The 21425-nt window shown below is 39.1% G+C and overlaps 1 protein-coding gene and 1 pseudogene across 1 annotated transcript in view; one reads left to right on the plus strand and one right to left on the minus strand.

Annotated features, from left to right (window-relative positions):
• The window catches only part of LOC110041157 (E3 ubiquitin-protein ligase RNF123-like), a 48132-nt gene that overhangs the window by 18828 nt on the left and 7879 nt on the right, over positions 1–21425 (minus strand). Inside the window, exons 9-25 of the mRNA XM_089275879.1 lie at positions 21105–21230; positions 20158–20257; positions 17450–17551; positions 16280–16405; positions 15869–15961; positions 14675–14748; positions 12426–12522; positions 11826–11901; positions 10974–11038; positions 9701–9775; positions 9192–9315; positions 7875–7935; positions 6964–7004; positions 6048–6202; positions 5401–5484; positions 5163–5270; positions 3499–3676 (exon numbers count right to left, since the gene is read on the minus strand). Of these exons, the coding sequence (XP_089132005.1) occupies positions 3499–3676; positions 5163–5270; positions 5401–5484; positions 6048–6202; positions 6964–7004; positions 7875–7935; positions 9192–9315; positions 9701–9775; positions 10974–11038; positions 11826–11901; positions 12426–12522; positions 14675–14748; positions 15869–15961; positions 16280–16405; positions 17450–17551; positions 20158–20257; positions 21105–21230 (1685 nt within the window). The remainder of the gene's footprint in view (positions 1–3498; positions 3677–5162; positions 5271–5400; positions 5485–6047; positions 6203–6963; positions 7005–7874; positions 7936–9191; positions 9316–9700; positions 9776–10973; positions 11039–11825; positions 11902–12425; positions 12523–14674; positions 14749–15868; positions 15962–16279; positions 16406–17449; positions 17552–20157; positions 20258–21104; positions 21231–21425) is intronic.
• LOC110041191 (carbohydrate sulfotransferase 10-like) lies at positions 445–1601 on the plus strand (annotated as a pseudogene).

Raw genomic sequence — 21425 nt, forward strand, 5'->3', positions numbered from 1 at the left:
TTACCTGCAAATATTATTTACGGCACGATCAGATAAGTTGACTACGGTCAGTTCCATTAATATATATACTAAAATACAAATATATAATATATAATAACAATAGTAAAACATTGACAGACACTAAAAAAGGTTAGTACAGTTCGCATATGCTAATAAATGAGCATACACCAATTTGCATCATAAGCGTGTTAGTGTCTGTGTTAATAAATTTTCTTTTAATTACACTCGTATAACGCGTTTTATTCCCAAATAAATTGCAAATCTTAGATGCTGCTAGGCAATCAACCAACACTGAAAACCTTAAAAGCGTTTGAGCTTTTCTTTAATTTCCAAGAGTAATCAACAATCAACCAATCACTCCATCACCGCTAATCCAATCACACCCGACAGTTATACTGAGCAGTTTCAAGATTAGCGGCAACCCGCAGGCCGCAACCGGCAGATAGTAAAATAAAATTCGAATTTACAACTCTATGTTTTGATCTCCGTTTTTGAAAATTGCACGGTTCGTACTGAAATGTGTATCTTTTTAGTAGGTTAACATGTACTTTCGAAACTTCAAAGAGATTGAGCAAGCAGCCTATAACAAGCGCTGATACTGAATTTTAGGCATTTAAAAAAAAAAAAAAAACTGATCACCAAAAAACTGTCCACATTTTAGATGCTGCAGGAAGACAGATTGCCAGGAAGAAGCTAATGAGAGAATACTGTCTCACACATTCATACCAGACGAGGCCAAATTCCAGCGAATTACACTTTATTACTGTGGACGATGAAAACAACATTATCTACTGTACAATTCCGAAAGTGAGTTCAACAACGTGGAAACGAGTGTTAGGGGATCTTCGTGGACTCGACAAGAACATAAAAAAGATCCATCGCAAGAATTTGTGGCCGCGCTTATCTCAATATACAGACAAGCAAAGATCTGAGCGCATTCAAACTTATTTCAAGTTTCTCTTCGTTCGGGAACCCCTGCACCGCTTGCTTTCTGCTTACAAAGATAAGATTATTGGAAGGGATAGGAGATACGGCAAACGAACTCGCAAACAAATCGTCAAAGCATACCGTCTACATGATTATAAACCCAATGGAGACTATAATAACATCAATATCACCTTCGCTGAGTTTATTCAGTATTTTTCCAATGATGTGCCGCGGGATCAACATTGGCGACAATACGAGCAGCTCTGTCATCCGTGTGTTATTAATTACGATTTCATTGGTCACTTAGAGACTTTGAAAGACGACGCACCTCTGCTACTAAAAATGGCGGGAATTGACGACCGCGTAACTTTCCCGCCAATCCACAAATCAACCGGCTCGGATTAAGTGTTGGAGTACTATTCCCAGGTTCCTCCTCGGTATATCAAGCAGTTGGGCGAGCAGTATCGCAATGACTTTGAAATGTTTGGCTATGATTATTTGGGTCATGTACAACCCCTCCTCAATACAACCAAGCAAAGAACAAATTTCAAAACGTAAGTAAACTACGATTCCCAGCAATTCTGAGTTTGAGCTAGAGCCAAAAAGGCTAGCTAAGTTGAGATAATTATAAACAGAATGTAACATTATCGACCTCTTTAGCTTGGGCGGTTTGTTTTCCCATTGCAGACTCTTGAGAATTCTTGCTATCAAATTCTTAAATGGTCTCATGTATAGATCGTTTTCATGTGACGTCATCATTTTATAAAGTCGAAAACTAAAGAGCCACCAAAGTTTTTATCCCCATCAGGCATAAGAGGGGGTAAATTTATATCTGTCTACAATGTTACAGCTCAATGGTGTGCTTCATTTGAAACCCAGCGTATTTTGAATTTCAGAGTTAGGCGGTACGTGACACAAAGCTACGATCGCATTTATCGAAAAATGTATACCTATCTCATGATTTTTAGCTTTTTTAGAAGTTAGATCATTAGGAAAAGTGTTTATGTAAATGTTTGTTTGCTCAGTACAGATAATCAGTCGCCTAGATAGCCAAAATAAGTTCTAGATGTTCACACTATTTTCCGGCCGCCACATTGGTACACCACAGAGGTGCACCAACATGGCGTTTCCATACTGGACTCTGTAAATTTCTGCGAAACATTTCGACAAATATCTGCAGTCTGGGAAAACGTACAAACCTTAAACTTGGAGAAGTATCCTCTCTATCTATTTCCTATAAGATCACAATTTCTTGACTTTATCCACTGAAAGGTTTTCGATTTATTTTTTATTGCGTGACAGTGAAAACGATCTATATGAATGAATAATTTTAAGATGGATAAAAAAAATTCTCTAGAGAATATCACTTGGTCTACAATGGGAAAACAAACCGTCCAAGCTAAAGAGGTCTATTGCGGGGCTTAATTTGGGATACAGATGCTTACTTTATGATACAAAGTCGCCAAACTCGAATTGTACTTTTTCCACCAACACTTCACACGAACAGTTCACACGAAAAATTCACACGAACAGTTCAAGCCAGTTTGAATTCGTGGGACAAGTCAGAAAAACCAACCTTTAGTCCCTGCCACTAGATCTGTGACTATTTCACATGAAGAGACTTGTTCCACCGACTTGTTTCAGGGACTGGTCTCAGGAATTTGTCCCCTCGTGTGTTAAGTGGTAACTTTGAAATGAACCTTGAACTTGAACTTTAACCAAAGGTATTCGTATGGAAATAGAAATAACACGTAGTATCCAGAAATAAGACATAAATTAAAGTTCAGAAAGATTATACATTGCAATATTAATACATACAGTGTAACATGACCCCAATTTATAGAACCTCCAAGGGAAACGAAAATTGGTTCGAAAAATCGGATAGTTCGGAGAAATCGGGGGTAAAATTACAGTGTTCGCCTGAGGAGGGGAAACGACTTTTGGTTCAAGTTATCGAGAGGTTTGAGAAAATGAGGGTTCGAGAAATCGGGACTCCAATACACAAACCTCCCCTCGAGTTACACAGGCCGAGCTAACATCTAGCTTCATTCTTTGAAAAATTCAACCAACAGTTCGCTATACCCAACCAACGTCTACATTACACAAATCAATGGCACTTAGTTCAAGGTAGTTCAAGCTATTGATGCGGGTTTAAAAACTACAAACATCGTATAGCGTCGTTATCGCTTTTGCCACTCAGCAGTTTCGCAGCGTTGGAGAGCTAATACACACATAGGACTTATTCTTCAAAAGCTCTTTGAACTTTCGGAGGCGACTCGTTTCACAATTTTGCTTCCATGAGAATTAATAGAATAAATCAACAATTATCATTATCGCTTTTGCCACCCAGCAATTTTGCAGTGTTTGATAGCTAATATCTTTTTTAATAGTACTCACATAGAGCCATGACTTTCGCCTGTGACTAAGCTTCTAAAGCTATTTGAACTTTCGGAGTCAATTCTACCCCAAGTCGTATGCTTATGAGGCAAGATTCCCATGTTTTGAAACTCAAGATTATGACCAGTAAAAGCACTCGCCTACAAGATTCCCAAAGAAAAGAAGACTTTGTACCTGGAATATCGTCGAAGTTTGTAGTAGGATGGAAGTAGTGCCTGAGCCCGTGAAATGCATTGATAGCGGCCTCCATGTAGAACTCAGGCGTGAACTCAAAGAGAGGTTCTTTAGAGGATCCCCGCTCCAGGGATGACACAATACAATTCAACATCCAGTGAACGTCGTTCTGTTTCTCCTAGAGTGATCAAAAGTCGAGTTCTCCTTAGAATAACCATATAATGCCTAGCAAGCAGGTAACGAGAAAATAGAAGTTCGTCATCTAAAATGCTGTATATATGAAGTGATATCCAGTATGAGGGTTACCATCTCGCACCTCGAACCATCTATTACCGAGCGTTTATAAAAAGCATGCCCATATTGACAGAGTCAAATTTTGATCCCCACACCTGTTTCGTGCGTGCTCTAAATATTCCAGCTTTTTCCTGACAGACCACTCTCATCCCCAGACCCCACGCTATTTCGGTCAGCGGTGACCGAATGCCTGGGGGCTCTGGGCAAATCAAAAAACTGAAACCGTTAAGTCCTGGTTGTGGTTTGATTGTACACATAACATGCTGGTTGACCTTCCAATTTCTCCGAGAGGTCTCCATAGAACCTACAAGCTTAGCCACCGTAGCAAGCGTCCCCGTACGAAGATCTTTTTCTGCATTCTGACCGAGCGCAAATTGGAGCGAGATCAAAAAAAAATCCTCGAAGCACGGGTTGGTGGGGTAGCTCGGAAGGTTTCTTTCCCAAATTAAGACCATGTGATCATAATCTTGAGAATTCTTGCTTTCAAATTTTCAAGTAGCCGCTTGTAGTTAATAAATAATTTGTAGATGGATTAAAGAACAATTGCTCGTTTTCAGTGTCACGCAATTCAAAATAGATCAAAATAAAAAAACAAAACCAGTCAATAGATAAAGTCCAAAATCTGGGAAATAAAAGAAGGCAAATATGCAAAGACTCTCGCCAAAATTCTGGTCACAGAAATTTTTCTTATGCGAGAAATGCGAAGAAATTTTTTACCCAAATTTACAGAGATTTGTATGGAGACGCCATGTTGGTGCCCATCCGTATGGGCACCAACATGGCGGCCGGAAACCAACAGAAACATCTGTCACTGAGTTTTGCTACAAAAGCGTGAATTTATTTCTCGAGAAACTCTAAAACATTAAAATAATACTTTTTTCTAAGACATGAACTGTTCAGATAGTCAAGTTCCCCGAAATAAGTCACCTTTTTTAACCATCATGACAGCTCTCTAGGCCGTCATGTAAACGTAGCGTCACGCAAAAGCTTAGAAATTCAAGCGTAGTGTATCACAAAACTAGCAACCTATTCGGAGCGAAAATTTGTATGAATATTAGTTTTCAGCTGCTCTCATACATCATTAAAGTAAAATCGCAGGAAGATCAATAGTTTTGTTGTTTGAATTTTAGTGACGTCACGTGAAAACCAGCTATTCTCTAGAAAACATCACGTGGTCTGTGATGGGAAAACAAACCCCCCAAGCTAAAAAGATATATTCTTGGTGCTGACCAAAATTAGGACTGCGGAGTCTGGAACGATATTGCTGCTTGACGAGTAGCGATTTAAGTCGCAAAAAAGGTGGCTTAGCTTTGCTAAAAGCCACAAGAAGCTTGTGACGTGTGATGGAGTCCTTGTACACAGATACGAACCTTGGTGAAAATAAGAGTGGAAACCCAAGCCATGTGCCTTGCGCAGTTCGTGCTTTCTTGCATGAATACTCTCTTAGATCTTTCCAGTTCTGTTAGCACGTCTGTTCTCTGAAAGAAAATACTCAATGTCATTCTTAATCGCTCGGTACAAAGTTACCACGTGGCCCACCTTAATCAATGATGAACGAGAGAGAGAGAAATCATTTGTGGATTAATACTGATATAAAGTTGTTTATACCTCTGGTTCACAGCGTCTGATCTTCCCCATTGTTTCTTCCAGAGCTTTGATGTTTTGTTTCATATTGTCCCGGACCGCTCTCACCTGAAATGAGAACATTAACTTTTACGTTTGCACATAACCCATAGTGACCTTCACAACTAGATGACATGTATTGTAACCGCCCCTTCCCTACCCCTGAATGAAATACTGGCCCATCAACTCATCGCAGCTTGCAACAGTCAACCAACACTCTAAATTGCAATTCGACCAGGATAGAGGACCGCATGAAAACTAGCTAAGCTGATGTAGCTTCCCGTCACTAAATAGTGTAATGAATTCAAAAGTAGACTGCCAAATTAATTCATGAAGACATTATTAATCATCGCAGTTATTTACACAACGTAAGCAGTTGTCAAATTTAAGCCTGAAAAAAATTCAGGCTTAAACGGGATTCGAACCCATGACCTCTGCGGTACCGGTGCAGTGCTCTACCAAATGAGCTATCAAGCCAACTGGGAGCTGGTCACATTGTGAGTTTGTTATATACCCGTAGAAGGTGAAGAATACAAGTGAATATATGAAAACCATATATTTGAACTGCGGTTTTGAAACGAGATCTAGCTCCTAATTTGATGAAATTTAGAAACTCGGACCCAAGAACGTACCTTCGATAGCTGCTTGTGCACAGCAATGTGGTACAGCATGATGACGCCATCCAACATTTCAACCAATGAGGGTTCGAGATTGCGATCTTCGCAAGTCAAAGATTGTTCGTCCGCCTCACCAGACTTCACTCGGTTGGCTGATGTTTCGATGGCATCTAACAAGAGAATAAATTGTCAATTAAAAGTGATAGAGACAATCATGAAAGTTGTAACAACACTGTTCAAGAGAGTGTAAAACCTCTACGTATAAAAGTTAATTTAGTGAGACGCGATGCCCTGAAGGTTAATGAGTGAAAGTTCGGATCGAGTGTTTGAGGTAAACCCATGTCGGGGTTATTAAAATGCTCAGGTTAACTTAGAATGGCCTATTTAACAATTAGATTATGAGCTCGAGATTTCTATCGCGCATAGAAATCGAGGGCGAGTAATCTAACATTGTTTCTAATTAGTATAAATCTACTAGTTGCTTAAAACTTTATCCAAATCCTCTTCACAGACACTTCGAAAACGCAAAGAAGCGGCCGCCAGTTTGTTAACAAGCGCTCATTGCTACGCTACTCACTACCTAAAACAGAATAGATAATGAGTAGCGTAGCCAATCAGTGAACGCCATTCGTGATAGAACGCTGGTAGATTTATTCTAATATGCAATATAAAGGAAACGATCAGTAGACGGAAAACAACACACTCCTTAGATCCTCCGAATTGGAAAGAACTGAAAGTTTTCAACTTTGGTCCCACTACAATTTTTCACCCAAATAATTATGACAGCGCAGCAAGTACATACAAAGGGGTCTGGTTCTCAATCCCAGGTCTCCCATAACGTGTTTTACCGAACAAAATTAGCGCAACGTTGGCCTACAAATTCCCAATACCATTTTACAATACGCAGCGATGTCAGGATTATGCGACTTACCAGGGTAGGCTTTTTTGAGATGTGACAGCACGCCACCAAGTCTATGGAAAGACAACAACAAAGAGCAATCTAAGAGGGTCTTGATGGAGTTGAATTGGTCAAATGTTTATATTAACTGTAAGCTGAGAAGTGGAACAGTTTTTATCTGACAGGTGAGATCTGAGATCTGCAAAATTGATTGATACCTGAGAAATGGGTTGAAATGTTAACTGATAGCTAAGAAATCGCCGAAAATTTAAGAAAACCTTATAACTGAGATAAATCGTTATCCTATTATACTAACGTTACGATTTGCTATCGTTTTCAATAACACCAAGACCAGTTTTCACCCTCTCTGTCACGGAACGTAGCGGTACGTTGGGGAACGTAGCGCTGCGTGACACTGAGAGGGCCAAAACTGGACTAAAGTTCCAAGATTACCGACCCTGCCCCCTCCCCCTTCCCCCCACCCACCTTCGAGAAAAAGGAAAGACCTCCGACAGTAGTGATAAAAGTTAACGGTCGTTTCCAAATCCGGATATAACAATGAAAAATACCAGATACCAACGGCAATGCATTGTTCAGTTTCGATATAACTTATTCGTGTTTATTTTCACGCGTCTTAAAGGAGCTCAGTCGCGGTATTTTGAGCTATTTTGGCCACGTACAAAATTACATTTAAGTTGAAGGAAATCTGAAAATAATGAACCAAATTTTTTCTTACGGAGGATTGAGTACGAATATAGCAAATTTAAAATCCCGGCAAGTTTCCTCCCCTTAGTATTCTAAACTAAGAAGAACTAAGTCAATAATGTTTACATCAACACAACTAGAGTAAATATTTTTAATAGCGCAAAGCTACCAAAACGGTTACATTAGCAGCTTTGCAAACTCTGGTTTATTGGAATTATCTATCTAGTGTATGACGTTACCTTGGAAGGTCCCAAAAGTGAACTTTGTCGTCGAGGAAAATGTGGTTGGGGACGTAAGCATCTGAACCCAAACAAAGCAAACCAGACAAATAAATAATTAGAGCTTAACTGACAACCACAGAACGGAGAGAACGAGAAAGGTTTCATTAGGTTGTTTGAAGACCTATAATCTCTCCTAGGATACTTTCAATTCAACCAAAAATTCCGAAAATTTCAAAACGGTGACAAATGCCGGGCAAGAAAATTTCCCAGATAGGTTTCGAGAAGTTGTTGAATTTTTGAAAAGCGAACCACTCAAACGAAAATCCCGGGAATATAAAATAACAGCTGACATGCCGATTTTCTCTGTGGCCTAGCTGAAGCGCGTGGCCTTCAATGGGTGATCGTGTAACAGACAGTATGAGGATCCAATTGTTAATGATTAATATTTACAGACTTAAAGTAATAATATTGCAATGAATATCAAACGAATATCAAGGGCTAAACCCTTTGGTTTGTTGTAAGTAAATCTGACAGCAAATGCCTGTTGTAAGTGAAATTTTCCGGTGTTTGTCAGTTGTCAGGTAACCCCATCCAGACAATCCCAGCCTGTTGTTTGAATGGGTATTGACGAAATGTTGGCAACAACCAACAACCAACCAACCAACCATTTTATTTTGCCACATTTACAAGAAAAGAAAAAACACAGCATATAAAACAATTAACTTAATTAAGCAAAAAGAAAAAAGTACTAAAGAAAGCTGAGCAGATAGAAAAAAAAAAATTACAAGGATTTCCACAGAACATTCGAGCAATAATGGCAATAATTAAGTTAAATCTCATGGCATGGCAATATTTTGAATACAACTAAAAGGAACTTATCGAGACCCCGCGAGAGAAAATTGAACTTAAAGTTATCCATATTTCAATTAAAACAGACGTTTCGCGTTAGTTAAAACACAATAACAAACGCTTTAAGCATCCTTACGAGGTTTGACATCAACCTTCTCGAGAATGCTTGAGAATTTAATCACGGGGTCACTTAGAGGAATGAACTAAAGTGAGTTGTGTTAAAAGGTATGCAAAGTTACCGTGCTATGAGTAGATTTTTAGTGAATAATTTTTGCACTTATTGCGCGAACTTTGAGCAGAATCCGTCTTAATATGCTTTACCTTGGTTGCAACATGCGCTCAATTTATCGATTTAACTAATGGTTCACCTAATTGAAATCTTTATCCAGTTGTGGTTGAAGAATATCAACACAAGGAAAGGTGACATGATGTAAACAAACGCATGCAATTATGTTTTTGACAAATTGGTTCCAGGTTCACACATACCTTTACTTTTGATTGGAGATTTGTTTTCATGAACCCACTGCTCCCAATGCCAGCGGACTGCTTGCACCAATCTGTGGTAGAAACACGTGATCACTGGTCCTGCGCATGCGCTGGACGGCTGAAGCTGTGCGGAAAGAATGCAGTCAGAATACAGTGCCAGGAAAACTAACGTCTCCATATTCCAGGGAGAAAGAAAGCCCTCCGAGATTAAACCCGTTCCTAGAGCTCTTGTGGTCTTCGCCCACAAGAAGGCTGAAGCTGAGATTAGACCGAGATTCGATTTGAAAAATAAGCCAGTGGCAGAATCCAGTCGGATCTTTGTAGTTCTAAGTGATATTTGACAGCTTGCAGGAAAAAAAAAAACGCACAACGTTCGAGATGAGAGCTCATTTTTGGAATATTACATAGCTGATGGTTCCAGTTGGAGTGATGATAAAGTAATGAAAGCCGAGAACGGAGAAGTGGCTAAGGAAAATGTAATTCAAAAAAGAGAACTATGTGTATCTTACCGCAATGGTCATCATATTTTCCTGAAGGAATTTTCTAAACTTTTCAAGAAAAAGCACTCTTGTTGATTTGGAGTCCTGTAAATACCAAGAAACGTGATTAGTAAGAGTAATTCGACCAAGTGAAGTTCAATTTCAGGGAGTAATCGCGCGAGTAATTTCAAGATCGAACGAACGCCCAGCGCCACGCCGATTTGAAATTACAACCATGATTACACTCTGAATTGGACGATTCAAGTTCTAAAAGATTTATTAGCTGACCATATGTAGAAGACTCAAGTTTGAGGTCTAATTTCTAATAAAAGGATAACTCCCTGGAGAACATAGTAAATTGCAATGCTCAATGAAATAAGTTCTTGGTTGCACGTAGTCCACACGAATGACAAGGAAAGTTGTTCCTAGAGCTAAAAACGACTCATTAGTACCGTAAATTACAGCGCTTAGAAATGTAAAAAAAAAAAAAAAAAAAAAACCTTCGTATATACAGTCCTACTACCCTAAACGGTGAGTGAGTCTAAGTAAGTAAAGTAAGTAAGTAAAAACCTTTATTTAAGTGTGTATGTGTTAGGCCTAGATACTCTAATTGGGGACACTAGTAAAATAGCAACACTAATTGACATACGGTGCGTGTACTTATAAAATTTGAATATTTACAGGAAAATGATAAAAAAAAAAAAAAAAAAAAACGTAATGAGTATGAGAGATCCTACATTGTATGTTAGCTTATGGACAAGATAAAATTGTAAAAATTAAAATAATTCTATTGGCTACAAAGATTACAGCAATTGCCGTGATTACAGCAAATGTCGCCAAGGTTCAGTTATCTTATTTTTTATTTTATTTTTTTTTTTTTTATAAAAACAGGTAGACTAGGCGAGTCTCTTTGATTTTCGGTAAGTTTTGACCATAAGAATGGCCCAAGATGACTAACAGAGTGTTTGCCATAGCGTATAGTTCTAAACCGTGGTAATACGAAGTCACTATTCCGCAGCGAGTGTCTAGAGCCTTTGCGGACAAACAGATCGGAAACGCAAAGCCCAGGGGTCCGTTTCTCGAAAGCCCCGGAAACTTTTCGGGCCCGTAAAGCCATAGCAAAATCTCGAACCTTACGATTACAGAGCTGTTTTATTCACATATTCCCAATATGAAGAAAAGTTCCCTTCATACAAGCAGTTTCAGGCGTATACACTTCTCCGTTTTTAGATACAGATGGACTAAAAAAGGCTTTACGGGCCCGAAAAGTTTCCGGGGCTTTCGAGAAACGGGCCCCAGTTACCTGTGTTGGTCGATCATCGCCTTTTAACAAAATCTTGCAAATCTCCACCTGAATATTCTCCAACACTGAAATGACAATGAGATTAACAACTGGATTGTATATTTAGGAAAACAAGTTAAATTCGTGTTTAGAACTATAGTAAAAAGAACGTAAAACCCCGTTTTCTCCAGTTCTATGAAGTTCAGTGAAGAAAAATATTTTTGCCAAAAATTTCATTATTTTGTTCCAAGAAAGTTATTTAAAACGTAATGAGCGGCATGAAAACTGCTTGCAGACATATAATTAGCTTTTAAAACAATAATAAACTTGCAGAAGCTTGAATAAAATTCCAGACTTTTTTTCTCAGATATCAACGCCATTACCTTCAGATTTATCGCTCCTGTGCGAGCCCTGTACAACTACAACTTCATTTATACACCTGTCCACTCCAGGGTGTGTTCATCCTCGCAAACACAATTCAATTTTGTCACGAACATTAAGTCCCAACGATACTATTTATCAATTAGATTATGAGTTCGAGATTTCTATCGTATAAATCTAACAGTCGTTCAAAACTTTATCTAAACCCTCTTCACATACACTTCAAAAACGAAAAGAAGCCGCCGTCATTTTGTTAACAAAAGGACACTGCTACGCTACTCACTATCTATCACAGAATAGATAGCGAGTAGCGTAGCCAATCAGAGAAAGGCGCTCGTGATAGAACGCTATTAGATTTATAGTAATTCGCGAGAGAGGAATAACCTTGTAACCGACTCTCAGTTTTAGGCTTTCCTTCGACATCAGTCTAAAAGATCTGTACTAACTAAACAAGTTCACAAGTGCTCTATATCTCTAACAAATATTCCATACCTTGAATTTTATTTTTAAGTTTATTACAGGCTGTCGTGTATTCTCTTTTAGATGCCTCACTTGGCTTAGAAGTTTCCTGAAACAGATTCAAAAATAAGTCATAAGTTTATTTATTTATTTATTTATTTATTTATTTATTTATTTATTTATTTATTTATATATTTATTTATTTATATATTTATTTCCTTCGTGCCTGCCTGCCTGCCTGAACAAAAGCCCTTCACAATGCCTTTAACATCGGTCTGAACTAGAAAACTAAGATTAAGGCAGGTCTGAAACAGGGTATTGATTAAAGTATGGGATCGGGTCTTAAATAGAATATCCCATTTTTGGCCAGGTCATAGATAGGGTAGGGAAAATTACAGATTTTGGTCTTAAATAGAGTAAGGATTTTGGGAAACTGGCCGCACACCCACACCAGATTTTTCTGGGAGTACCCCACAGGATTTGTACACGGCAGAATATAACATCTCCATGCAAAGTGGCATACGAGGCTTACAGATCGGTTGTTTGAGGGATGGGAATATGACCGATATTTCAAGTAGCATGAGAGCTTCTATGAGCAGCGCGGCGGCCTAATAACTAGCGTATTGTACTCACATCGTCGCTTTCCCACCAAACCAAAGGAAACGACGACTGTAGAATGTTGTCATCCGGCGGTTTGATATGCATAAAATAACTAAACTTCTGAGGAAAAGTTTACATAGTCAAGGAAACTAAATAACTAGTGCTAGAAGAAAAAAAAAATAAGCGCAATGTTACATGTAAGTTTAAAGGAAGTTTAAGGTTACTTCCCACCTTCGCAGGTGCCCTTCGGGAAAAAAATCGTACGCGCGCCAGTTTCAATAAAACCCCAACAAACTATATATCATAAGAAAGCTTAATAAATGTACTTTAAGAAAAAAATACAATTTCAGCAATGTTTTCTTTCAGGAAGTGTCAGGAGGCGGTAATGCGTGAAACGACCGAGGCTTCTTCTATTGAATTTATCGGGTATCGGATTCCGCAGTACGAGCAAAATGGTTGCACAGTCTTATTCACAAGGCATCAATCAACGAAAGTGTGTCGGGCTTTTTCGATATTCCGATTGGTTGTCTAGATATCCACTTCTAAAGTTGGAGTAGCTAAAAATATACGAGACGTGTTGCGTAAATGGACGCCACGGGAAAAATGTCTTAAATATAAAAATTTCCCGACACAATTTGGTTTGTCATTATCTCTGGAATGTTCTGGCAAAATTTCACGAAAATCCGTCAAATCTGCATACCCTATAAATTCGCTCAAAGTGGATGTATTCCTCCAAAAATCAAATGCGAGATTTTAGCTTGTAAAGGTTCGTAAACAACTCGCGCCACGCCCGGAGATTATCACGCCTAATAAAACCGCAAACCAATGGAACAACACGACCTCCTAGTGCCTATGACAATAGATCAAGATTTCCTGGGAAAAGCATCGCATTGTAACATGTTTTTTTTATCTCGCTCAGTGGAGTTCAATTCAGGACGGCGACGTAATATAATGGGCAAAGACGCCAAAGGCAAAGGCAAAGGCAAAGGCAAAACCCGCGCCAAAAAGGTTAAAGGCGGAAAATGTGCCACTGAAAAACAAGACGTTAAGGAATCGACGGACAGCTTAAGAAATACCCTTATTGCTGAAAGGAGTTCCCTTGGGTAGGTTTCATTTTCTTCATCACTTCCGCCAGATTCCAACGAAGAATCTTGTTCGCAGCCTGCACTGACGTTGACTTTGATTTTTAAGCTAATTGCTCCAAGGATATTCAAACGCTCCGGATCTTCAGCAGACGCCGAGAATGTCGAAGGCGTTTGGCCAAACCAAGGGCCTTTGTCGCTTTCAGCAAGGTTTTTTTTTCTATCCTTGAGAATATGGAGCTTTTTCTTTCTACTTTGGGCCGGTTTTTTTCGTTTTCTTTACCGAAGGCCTTTTTTCTGCTTTTGATTTTTCCATAGGAGTTAGCGTAAAGAGCTTCCACGTGGGAATTTTTGTCAAGTGCGTGATGTAAATAAAAATATGCAAATGACATGAAATACGAGCGATGAGCGTTTGCCGCGAAAATTTCCCCAGGGTTCTCGCCCGTTGACAAGATTGTGACACCTTCCTAGTTTATTAACCTTATTTGAAAATACGTTTTTTCTGAATAACTCGGCCGCTTTTTGAGATTTTTAATGTTTTTCTTTTGGAAACACTAGATAAAATGACGAACTTAAATTTTGTCAAATAAAAGAAAAAACGATTTTTTTGGCCTCTGAAGGTGGGAAGTAACCTTAAAAAACACTTTTACATTTAACATTCACACAAGTGCATGTCATGGCAAATAAGCTTAAAACAGATAGTCTGCCTGTTTTATACATCCAAGTTATGCAATTTTTTTTCAATGGTACACCATGGAATATCCCACGAGTCACTTGTATCTTCTAAAAGTTTCGTGTGTATAACAAAAAAATACAAGCATTTGTATGCATGGTATACCACGAGAGAGCGTTGTATAACTATTTCATACCATGCTATAAAATATACAGTGGCCAACGTTGGGCGTAATAATAACGGAGCGTTAGGTGTAATACCGTCAAGTGTACAACAGCTTTCCTGTATTCTGATTGGCTGTATTTTCTATGTCATGGTATAAAGTCCCTTGTGATTCCGGATGGGACGTATAATGTATTCCAAACGGCTACCATTTTTGCTTCATAATGCGAGCGCAACCATAGGAGAGTGGCAATTCTGAACAAAAGGGGCAGGAATCAGGTTATCGACATGAGGGGCAGTAGGCTTTGTTCTTTTACAACCAAAATAGTGCGCTTAAGTTAATTAATTTCACTGACAAAGGATATGCTTTGCAAGCAATCCAAAGCCTGCGAGTCCTGTCGTGTTTAAGGATAGCAAGGGCCAAGGACAGACAACGAACCTGGAGATGAAGAGAGAAAAGAACATAACAGAAAATTGTTTAAATATTCGACGTACATATCAATTCTCCTACCTTTTTCTTGCAGATTTATCTCAAGGTTTCCTCTGAGAATTTGGTGATATATCTTAAAAGTCAAATGAACCAAAATTTAGACATCTTTTCTTCAGCCGCTTTATAGCGACGAAATGTTTAAAAAAAAAAAACATGTAAAAGGAAACTTACGAGGATATTTTTCTTTCTGAGCCGTGAAAAGGAGTAAAAAAGTTTAACGTACGAAGACAGCCGATGGTTTCACGTAAACGTTTCCAAAATGACCTCGCACTTTAACGGAAGGAATGGAACTGAGACTGCTTTGTGACGTCATTGTTGTCTTGAACATTGCTGCGTTTCTGCGTCAGTGAGGCTTTCGTGGGGAAGGTTTTGGACCTAAATACAAACCTTATTTTACTTGGGAAATGGCAGACGAGTTCGCCCGCTGTTCGGCGGACATTATTCGCTTGTTTATCGTTGTTTTTCGTCCAATTGCCGGCTTGCAACGTTCCATAGTGAAGTTCTAAATCGACGGTACCGCGTCTTTCTTGACTACAAGTTGACGAGGCTTGAAAGAGGGTCCCAGCAAACTCCTTACTACAAGATGTTGTTCGAAGCTGTCTTCGGTAAAGTTTTTTATACAAACGCGCGGATGCTTCGAGGGCATGAAGCATTCTTTTTTTCATTTTTATAAGCCATTCTCTTTTAAGTTTTGGGTCCTGGAGGATCTTGAAAGTGCTAACTTTTCATTTGGAGTGGTTTTCCTCTGAAGTTCACTGTGAACTTGAAACCAAACCAGTTTCAAATTTCCCACATTTCTTGAGCTCACGAACAATGACGTCACAAGATAAGACGTCATAGCTCGACAACATCAGATTTTTGGCGTGTTTTTGATAAGCGACGGATGCAGTCATGATATATAAAAATGAGTGACAACGTTTAACCAATCAAGCATCTTCTACAAAATGGCTGCCGTCTATAAATAAATTTTCAAGACTGACCATTGGAAGAAGTTTAAGTAAGAAAGTCGTTCTCTCGCATTATCTCTTGGTTTGCGCAAAAATCACACTGAGATGTTCGGTACCCATACCTGTGACCTGAAATCCAACGTAACCGGTTGAAACCAGTAAACCTTGATAAGCGCATTCAGCAAGTGGCTCAGACATGGTTCGATTTCAAATTCCTAAACACAAACCAACAACAAGGAAACGCATAAGAAAATGAGACTAAAATTCACACAAAAAGTTACTAAGTTTTCAAAGAAAACTTTTTTGGAACTTTGCAGATGGCGACTTTGGCAGGTAAGAGACTACGGACCCATATAATACAGGGGTTTCATTAAGAGCTGCGCACCAGGCAAATTGCCCAGTTCAGTTCAAATAGTTCTACCCGCCTGTGAAAATTCCAATACGTGTACCTCGCTATTACAGCAAATGCTGCACCTTCATTCAACTAAGATTCCGTCAATCTTGCTACTTGTTTAAAATATGTATGAGCTTACCTCCATGCACACCCACATAAGATCCAGTATTTTGTGCACGCCTGGCTGATGATCCAATGGATTACTTCCAGAGCAGGATTTGAGCAAAAACGGCAGGAGCACCTCTTCCACCACATAACCTCCAGTCTAAAAAATACCGCATCATAAAGTACAGATTACATCAAGCAATCAGTAGGTACCATGCGAGATTGAGATTCCTTAGCCCAGGGAAGGAGGGGGGAGGTGGAACTCATATGAAAAGGTCGGGGATAATCGTCGGAAAGTTTAAATTAAACCCCTACTAGAAACTAATCTGAGCGTGGCTACCCGCAGAAATCGAGCCCAAAAACGGAAATAAAAGCGTTTTTTTTTTTTTTTTTTTCCTGTTAATATTTCTTTGAGTGCACCCTTAAAAATACTTTAAAAGCTAAAAATTGTGGCTTTTCTTCATGAACACCCTACATGAGACCAAAATCCTTTACTTATACCTCTGGAAGAGGCGGCGAGTATCTTCAACCTTTCCCCCGCCCCAGGAAAAACGGAACGCATGTTTAGAGCGGTTTTCAATTGAGTGTCGTAAAACCAAAACCAAAGTTATCACTCTAGCCAATTACAAAGGACAAAGACAATACCGTCAACCAATCAAAACTCGAAGTAGTTACAGGTAACTGACGCGAAGCGCGGGAAAACGTGTGCGAACGAGTAACGATCGGTTTTGGTTTTACTTTTGATTGGATGGAAAATTGGCGCGAGTTTTTTTAAGCCAATCGTGTAGTGTAGTAAGTACAATTACTTTTCGATACTCAAATGAAAACCACTCATCTTTCATCTTTCATAAAAGTGATGTTGTATTTGTAGTCGAAAATCTGAATAATTTTTGTTGCTTAAACTCCCCGATTAAAAACTGAGAACTTTATATCTTTTATTACATTGATGGTTACACCATGCGGTTGATAAATTGGGTAACTGAAGTTCACTTTCACGGGCTTAATTTGTGTCCAACAACTCCTCCTTTTTTCTCTTGAATGGCCAAACTGCTGGAAGCTAAGCACCAAATAAATTACGTGACATGTGCTTAAAGGCTTAAACCGTTTAGTGTGTTTAGCTCGCTACATATCTTACTACTCTCCCAAAAAAACAAGCAACCTAAGACTGTTAGTAATGTCAGAAAATAGCATAACAATTATTTACCAACAGAGGCCCCAGTTTTTCAAAGACATGCGCAGTGGTAAGGAGAGTTAGAGTATCAGAGCGACCATGAAGAGAAGGCGGTAACCAAGGAACTCTGTCTGGCTGTGAGATAAAAACAACAAGAAAATAAGCGATAACACATACCGAGGAGTTATCTTATGTTAATAATTATCGTAGGAAACAAATTGTCAAGAAAGATCGGATGTATATTGTGTAGTGCCAGAAAAATATCCGTACAAGGAAGGTTATTGGAAATTCCAAGGGGGAGGTTTCAAAAGCCAAAGTTTTTTTAAGGAAAGTACGAAGCACAACCAGAATATCCAGAGGGGCCATTGGGGGTGGTGGGGGTTAAACTGAAAACTTCCATGGGAGGGGTATGGATGTTTTCGTAAAACAAAGAAAGGAAGCTGAAATTTTAGCAACTGTTCCTTAACTAAGGGGAGCTATCATGGCGATTCTTCTGCCGGTTTGGTCAAAGCGTTGCTAAGTTATGACTAAGTACCTTCGTTTTTGCACAAAACACTTCTAGAACATGATGTTAAAATGCTGAAATTAAATTGTAGTCATAGTCTGACACTTCTAGAACATGATGTTAAAATACTGTTAATATGTCTTGTACCTGTTAAGTCTAATAAACGATCAAGAGAATGCATTGTGTGGTACTGTAAGTTCCTATTAATCTTATTAGTGATTTTTCCAAGATGTAAGGGACCGTTCATTTTTTATGAGGGAGGGGGGGCTGGTGGGATTTCGGAAGCACCATTTAAAAATCGCATGACCCCCCCCCCCCCTCAGCTTACCAATTTTTTCACATGGCCCCCCCTTATAGCGGTCATTTTTTGGGATGACCCACCCCCCCAAAAAAAAAAAATTGAACAAACAATATTTAGATTTCAACTTTTTTAATATTTCTCTATTATCCCCCCACTTCACGTTATTGTGCTCACTATGAAGACAATAATTACAATCCCTATACTACAGAGAGCTGTTGTTTAAAAAACAAATCAAAAGAAAGAGAAATCAATTTCGGATCTCCTAGTCATGGCTCGCTCTGAGCGTGTGGCATTTGGCCTCTCATTGGCATCTTCCTCATCTGAATTGATGAATGCAAGAATGACGTCACTTGAGTCATCTTCTCCACCAGAGTCAATGGCATCACTGTCATACTCATCATTGTCACTTTCATCCGTTTCACTGCTGTCAGCACTTGCCCTGTTTTTATTTTGTGTCAATGTCCTGGCATTTCTCAGTGTTGGTTGGCCAGCTCTGAGAGGACTCTTCTGCTGCAAGCATGAATGTCTTACAATTACCTTTACTTTCTCACTCTTGCTGCTTTTCAAATGCGCAAAATTCCAAAATGCGCAATAATGGCGAAAGCGACGAGTCGTTTAAGAAAAGGTTTACAGCTGAACGATCCAGGCAGTTTGACATCTTACAAGCAAAAGAAGCAATCTTTCTAAGTGCGGATGGCTGTTCAGAGAGGGCGAGTGAGTTTTCCATGCCAGGGTACCAGTTGAAGCCCAGTGATGGAAGAAAAGTGAACTTCTCCATCAAAGAGCACAGAGCAATGGTGGAAAAGTTGAATGTCATATTGAAAGATGTAAAGGAACACGATTCCACACTCTTTCAGTCCAATGGGCTTGCTTTAAAGCAGGGCGAAGAATTTACCCACAGTTTTAATGTAAAACAGATCAAATGTATAGAAGCTAAGTTGACGAAGGTCACGCAGGACATGGAAGCACTAGAAAATAAGAAGAGCAATTATAACAGCATATTCCAAGGCATACTCAAACAGCACATCAACAAAAAGAGAAGGAAAAAAGAAAACCACAGAACGTCTAATGAAAGAAAGAGGAAGCGGACTGAAAACAACGTCCAACGAGTTTATGGAATCTGTGTTGGAAACCCGCTAGGAAATGATCTTCCACAATGCCTTGTGTACCCTCCTAGAACGGCCATCCCGGAAGAGTGTATTAAAGTTGAGGATGTTGCCACGTCGTTATTTAGAAGAGATGGGCCATACATCGCACAGCTCTTGGAAGGGAATTATTTCACCACAAACCTTGAGCGGGAAGTCAGAGATTATGTTTACACCTTCATGTTCCCTGAAGAGTACACTCTGACGGAAAGCATTGCTGCTTCTTGCAGCATTGGTGAAAGAGACTCCCATAGCAGCACAAGCGGCGACGAAGAACTCGACGACAGCGAAGATGAAGATGAGTGCCAGTGAAAGTTGCATTCGAAAATAACAGTGTTTTAAAATACTTCTTTTCAGTAGCTACAAATGCTTTTTGCCGCCAAACGTTTTTTAAAGCAGAAGGAAAGTTTGTAATAAATTTGTATCCTGCCTTCTATGTTTATTCTATAGCAATTTTTTTGATATTCAAACATTATGCCATTTTAAAGTTTTCCTAAAATATTTCACGTGACCCCCCCTTTTTCCCTTATTTTTTTGGGATGGCCCCCCCTCGAAAGCCATTTTTTTTCGCATGCCCCCCCCCCCCAATCCCACCAGCCCCCCCTACCTTATAAAAAATGAACGGTCCCTAATGATCACAGAATTTGAAAACGTCGACCAGATATTTGAAGTAACGATGACACATGAAAAACAAGGATGAAAATGTTCATTTGATAGCAGCGTCTAAATTGGGTCAAGCTTGTTTATTTAGAAAGTTCTCAATTTAAGAAAGCTCTAAGGTTAAACTTACAGCTGGTAAAAGTCTCTCCAAACACGAAGTAAGCTCCATAGCTTTGGCTACATCTGAGAACGGAGGATCTTGAAGAGGCTTGTAATCTTCAACAGGAAATCTTTCAACAGTTAAGAAAAATGCCAGCTGACTGTTGAATGGAACAATTCAGGCTATAACTACAATTTAATTTCAGTGTCTAGAGCTCTCAGCATCTCTTCTGTCTTTAAAAAAAATATGTGACAAGAGCCAGGTAGAAAGATTTTATCTTTGTCAAAAGACAAAAAAAAAAATACAAAATACAAATAAATTTATAATAACCTTTATCTTCCCTTGGCAGTGTTTATAGCACAAAGGCTAGTGGAGCCGAGCAAACAACTAAAACCAAATAATTCAAACTAAACATTGTTGAGAATCCCAACTGGCTGGAGGCAAACCAGTTGGCTATTTACTATTGTGGTCGAGGATCTGAACTCAAAGCTACCATGAAACAAATCCAGGTAGAGGTCAGAACAGGACCACTAGATTTGAAGACCAATGTGCTGACCACTCAGCCAAACAGCTTTTTAATACTGTCAGTCCATTCTAAAAGTATTGACCAGTGCATTTGCCTTCATTTTGACTTGGTCCTATTCTAGCCTAAGACTGTAGATTCTGTTTGACTGTGCACAAGTAGGTAAGGTAACTATTTGCGTGAGTTATGTACCACGTATAAGGTCTAGATGGCTGAATAGTGACTGAACAATCAATTTATTTTACTCAGGTACCCTCAATTTCTTGCAGGATACAGCGGGTAATCACAAGCAGGCAAGAAAACTGTATCTTACCACTTGCGTAGCCAATCACGGTACAGGATTTGATTCATCTTGCTTACTTGTGAAGTTAAACTATAACATAAGAATTAATGTTTAAAAGACGATGTTTCACTACAGCTGTTCAACACTTCAAAATATTAGACAAAAGGATACTTGAAAGGTGCTGCCCCAAAATTCATCTGGCAGGATTCGCCGTAAGAAAGACTGACTGCAGGGAAATAAGCAAGACCTGGACCATACTGCACATTGTCAAATGCCATGCCTAAAGAATGTCCATTCCTTGGAGAAGAAAAAAAAATCAGAACTGAAGGTAGAACATTACCAACACCCACTTCGATTTTAAAAAGTGAGTAGGCTAAATTTTTAAATAAAAATGTTACGTTAAGGGTCCACTAATTTGCATTAGGGGTTTTAAATGGTAGCTTTAGGTTATTACGTATAAAATCATGGAATCCTTTATGTTGAGCCGCAAAG

The sequence above is a fragment of the Orbicella faveolata genome, unplaced genomic scaffold (genome assembly GCF_042242905.1).
Source record: "Orbicella faveolata isolate gen_17 unplaced genomic scaffold, um_ofav_v1 contig_4, whole genome shotgun sequence".
NCBI classification, from domain to species: domain Eukaryota; kingdom Metazoa; phylum Cnidaria; class Anthozoa; order Scleractinia; family Merulinidae; genus Orbicella; species Orbicella faveolata.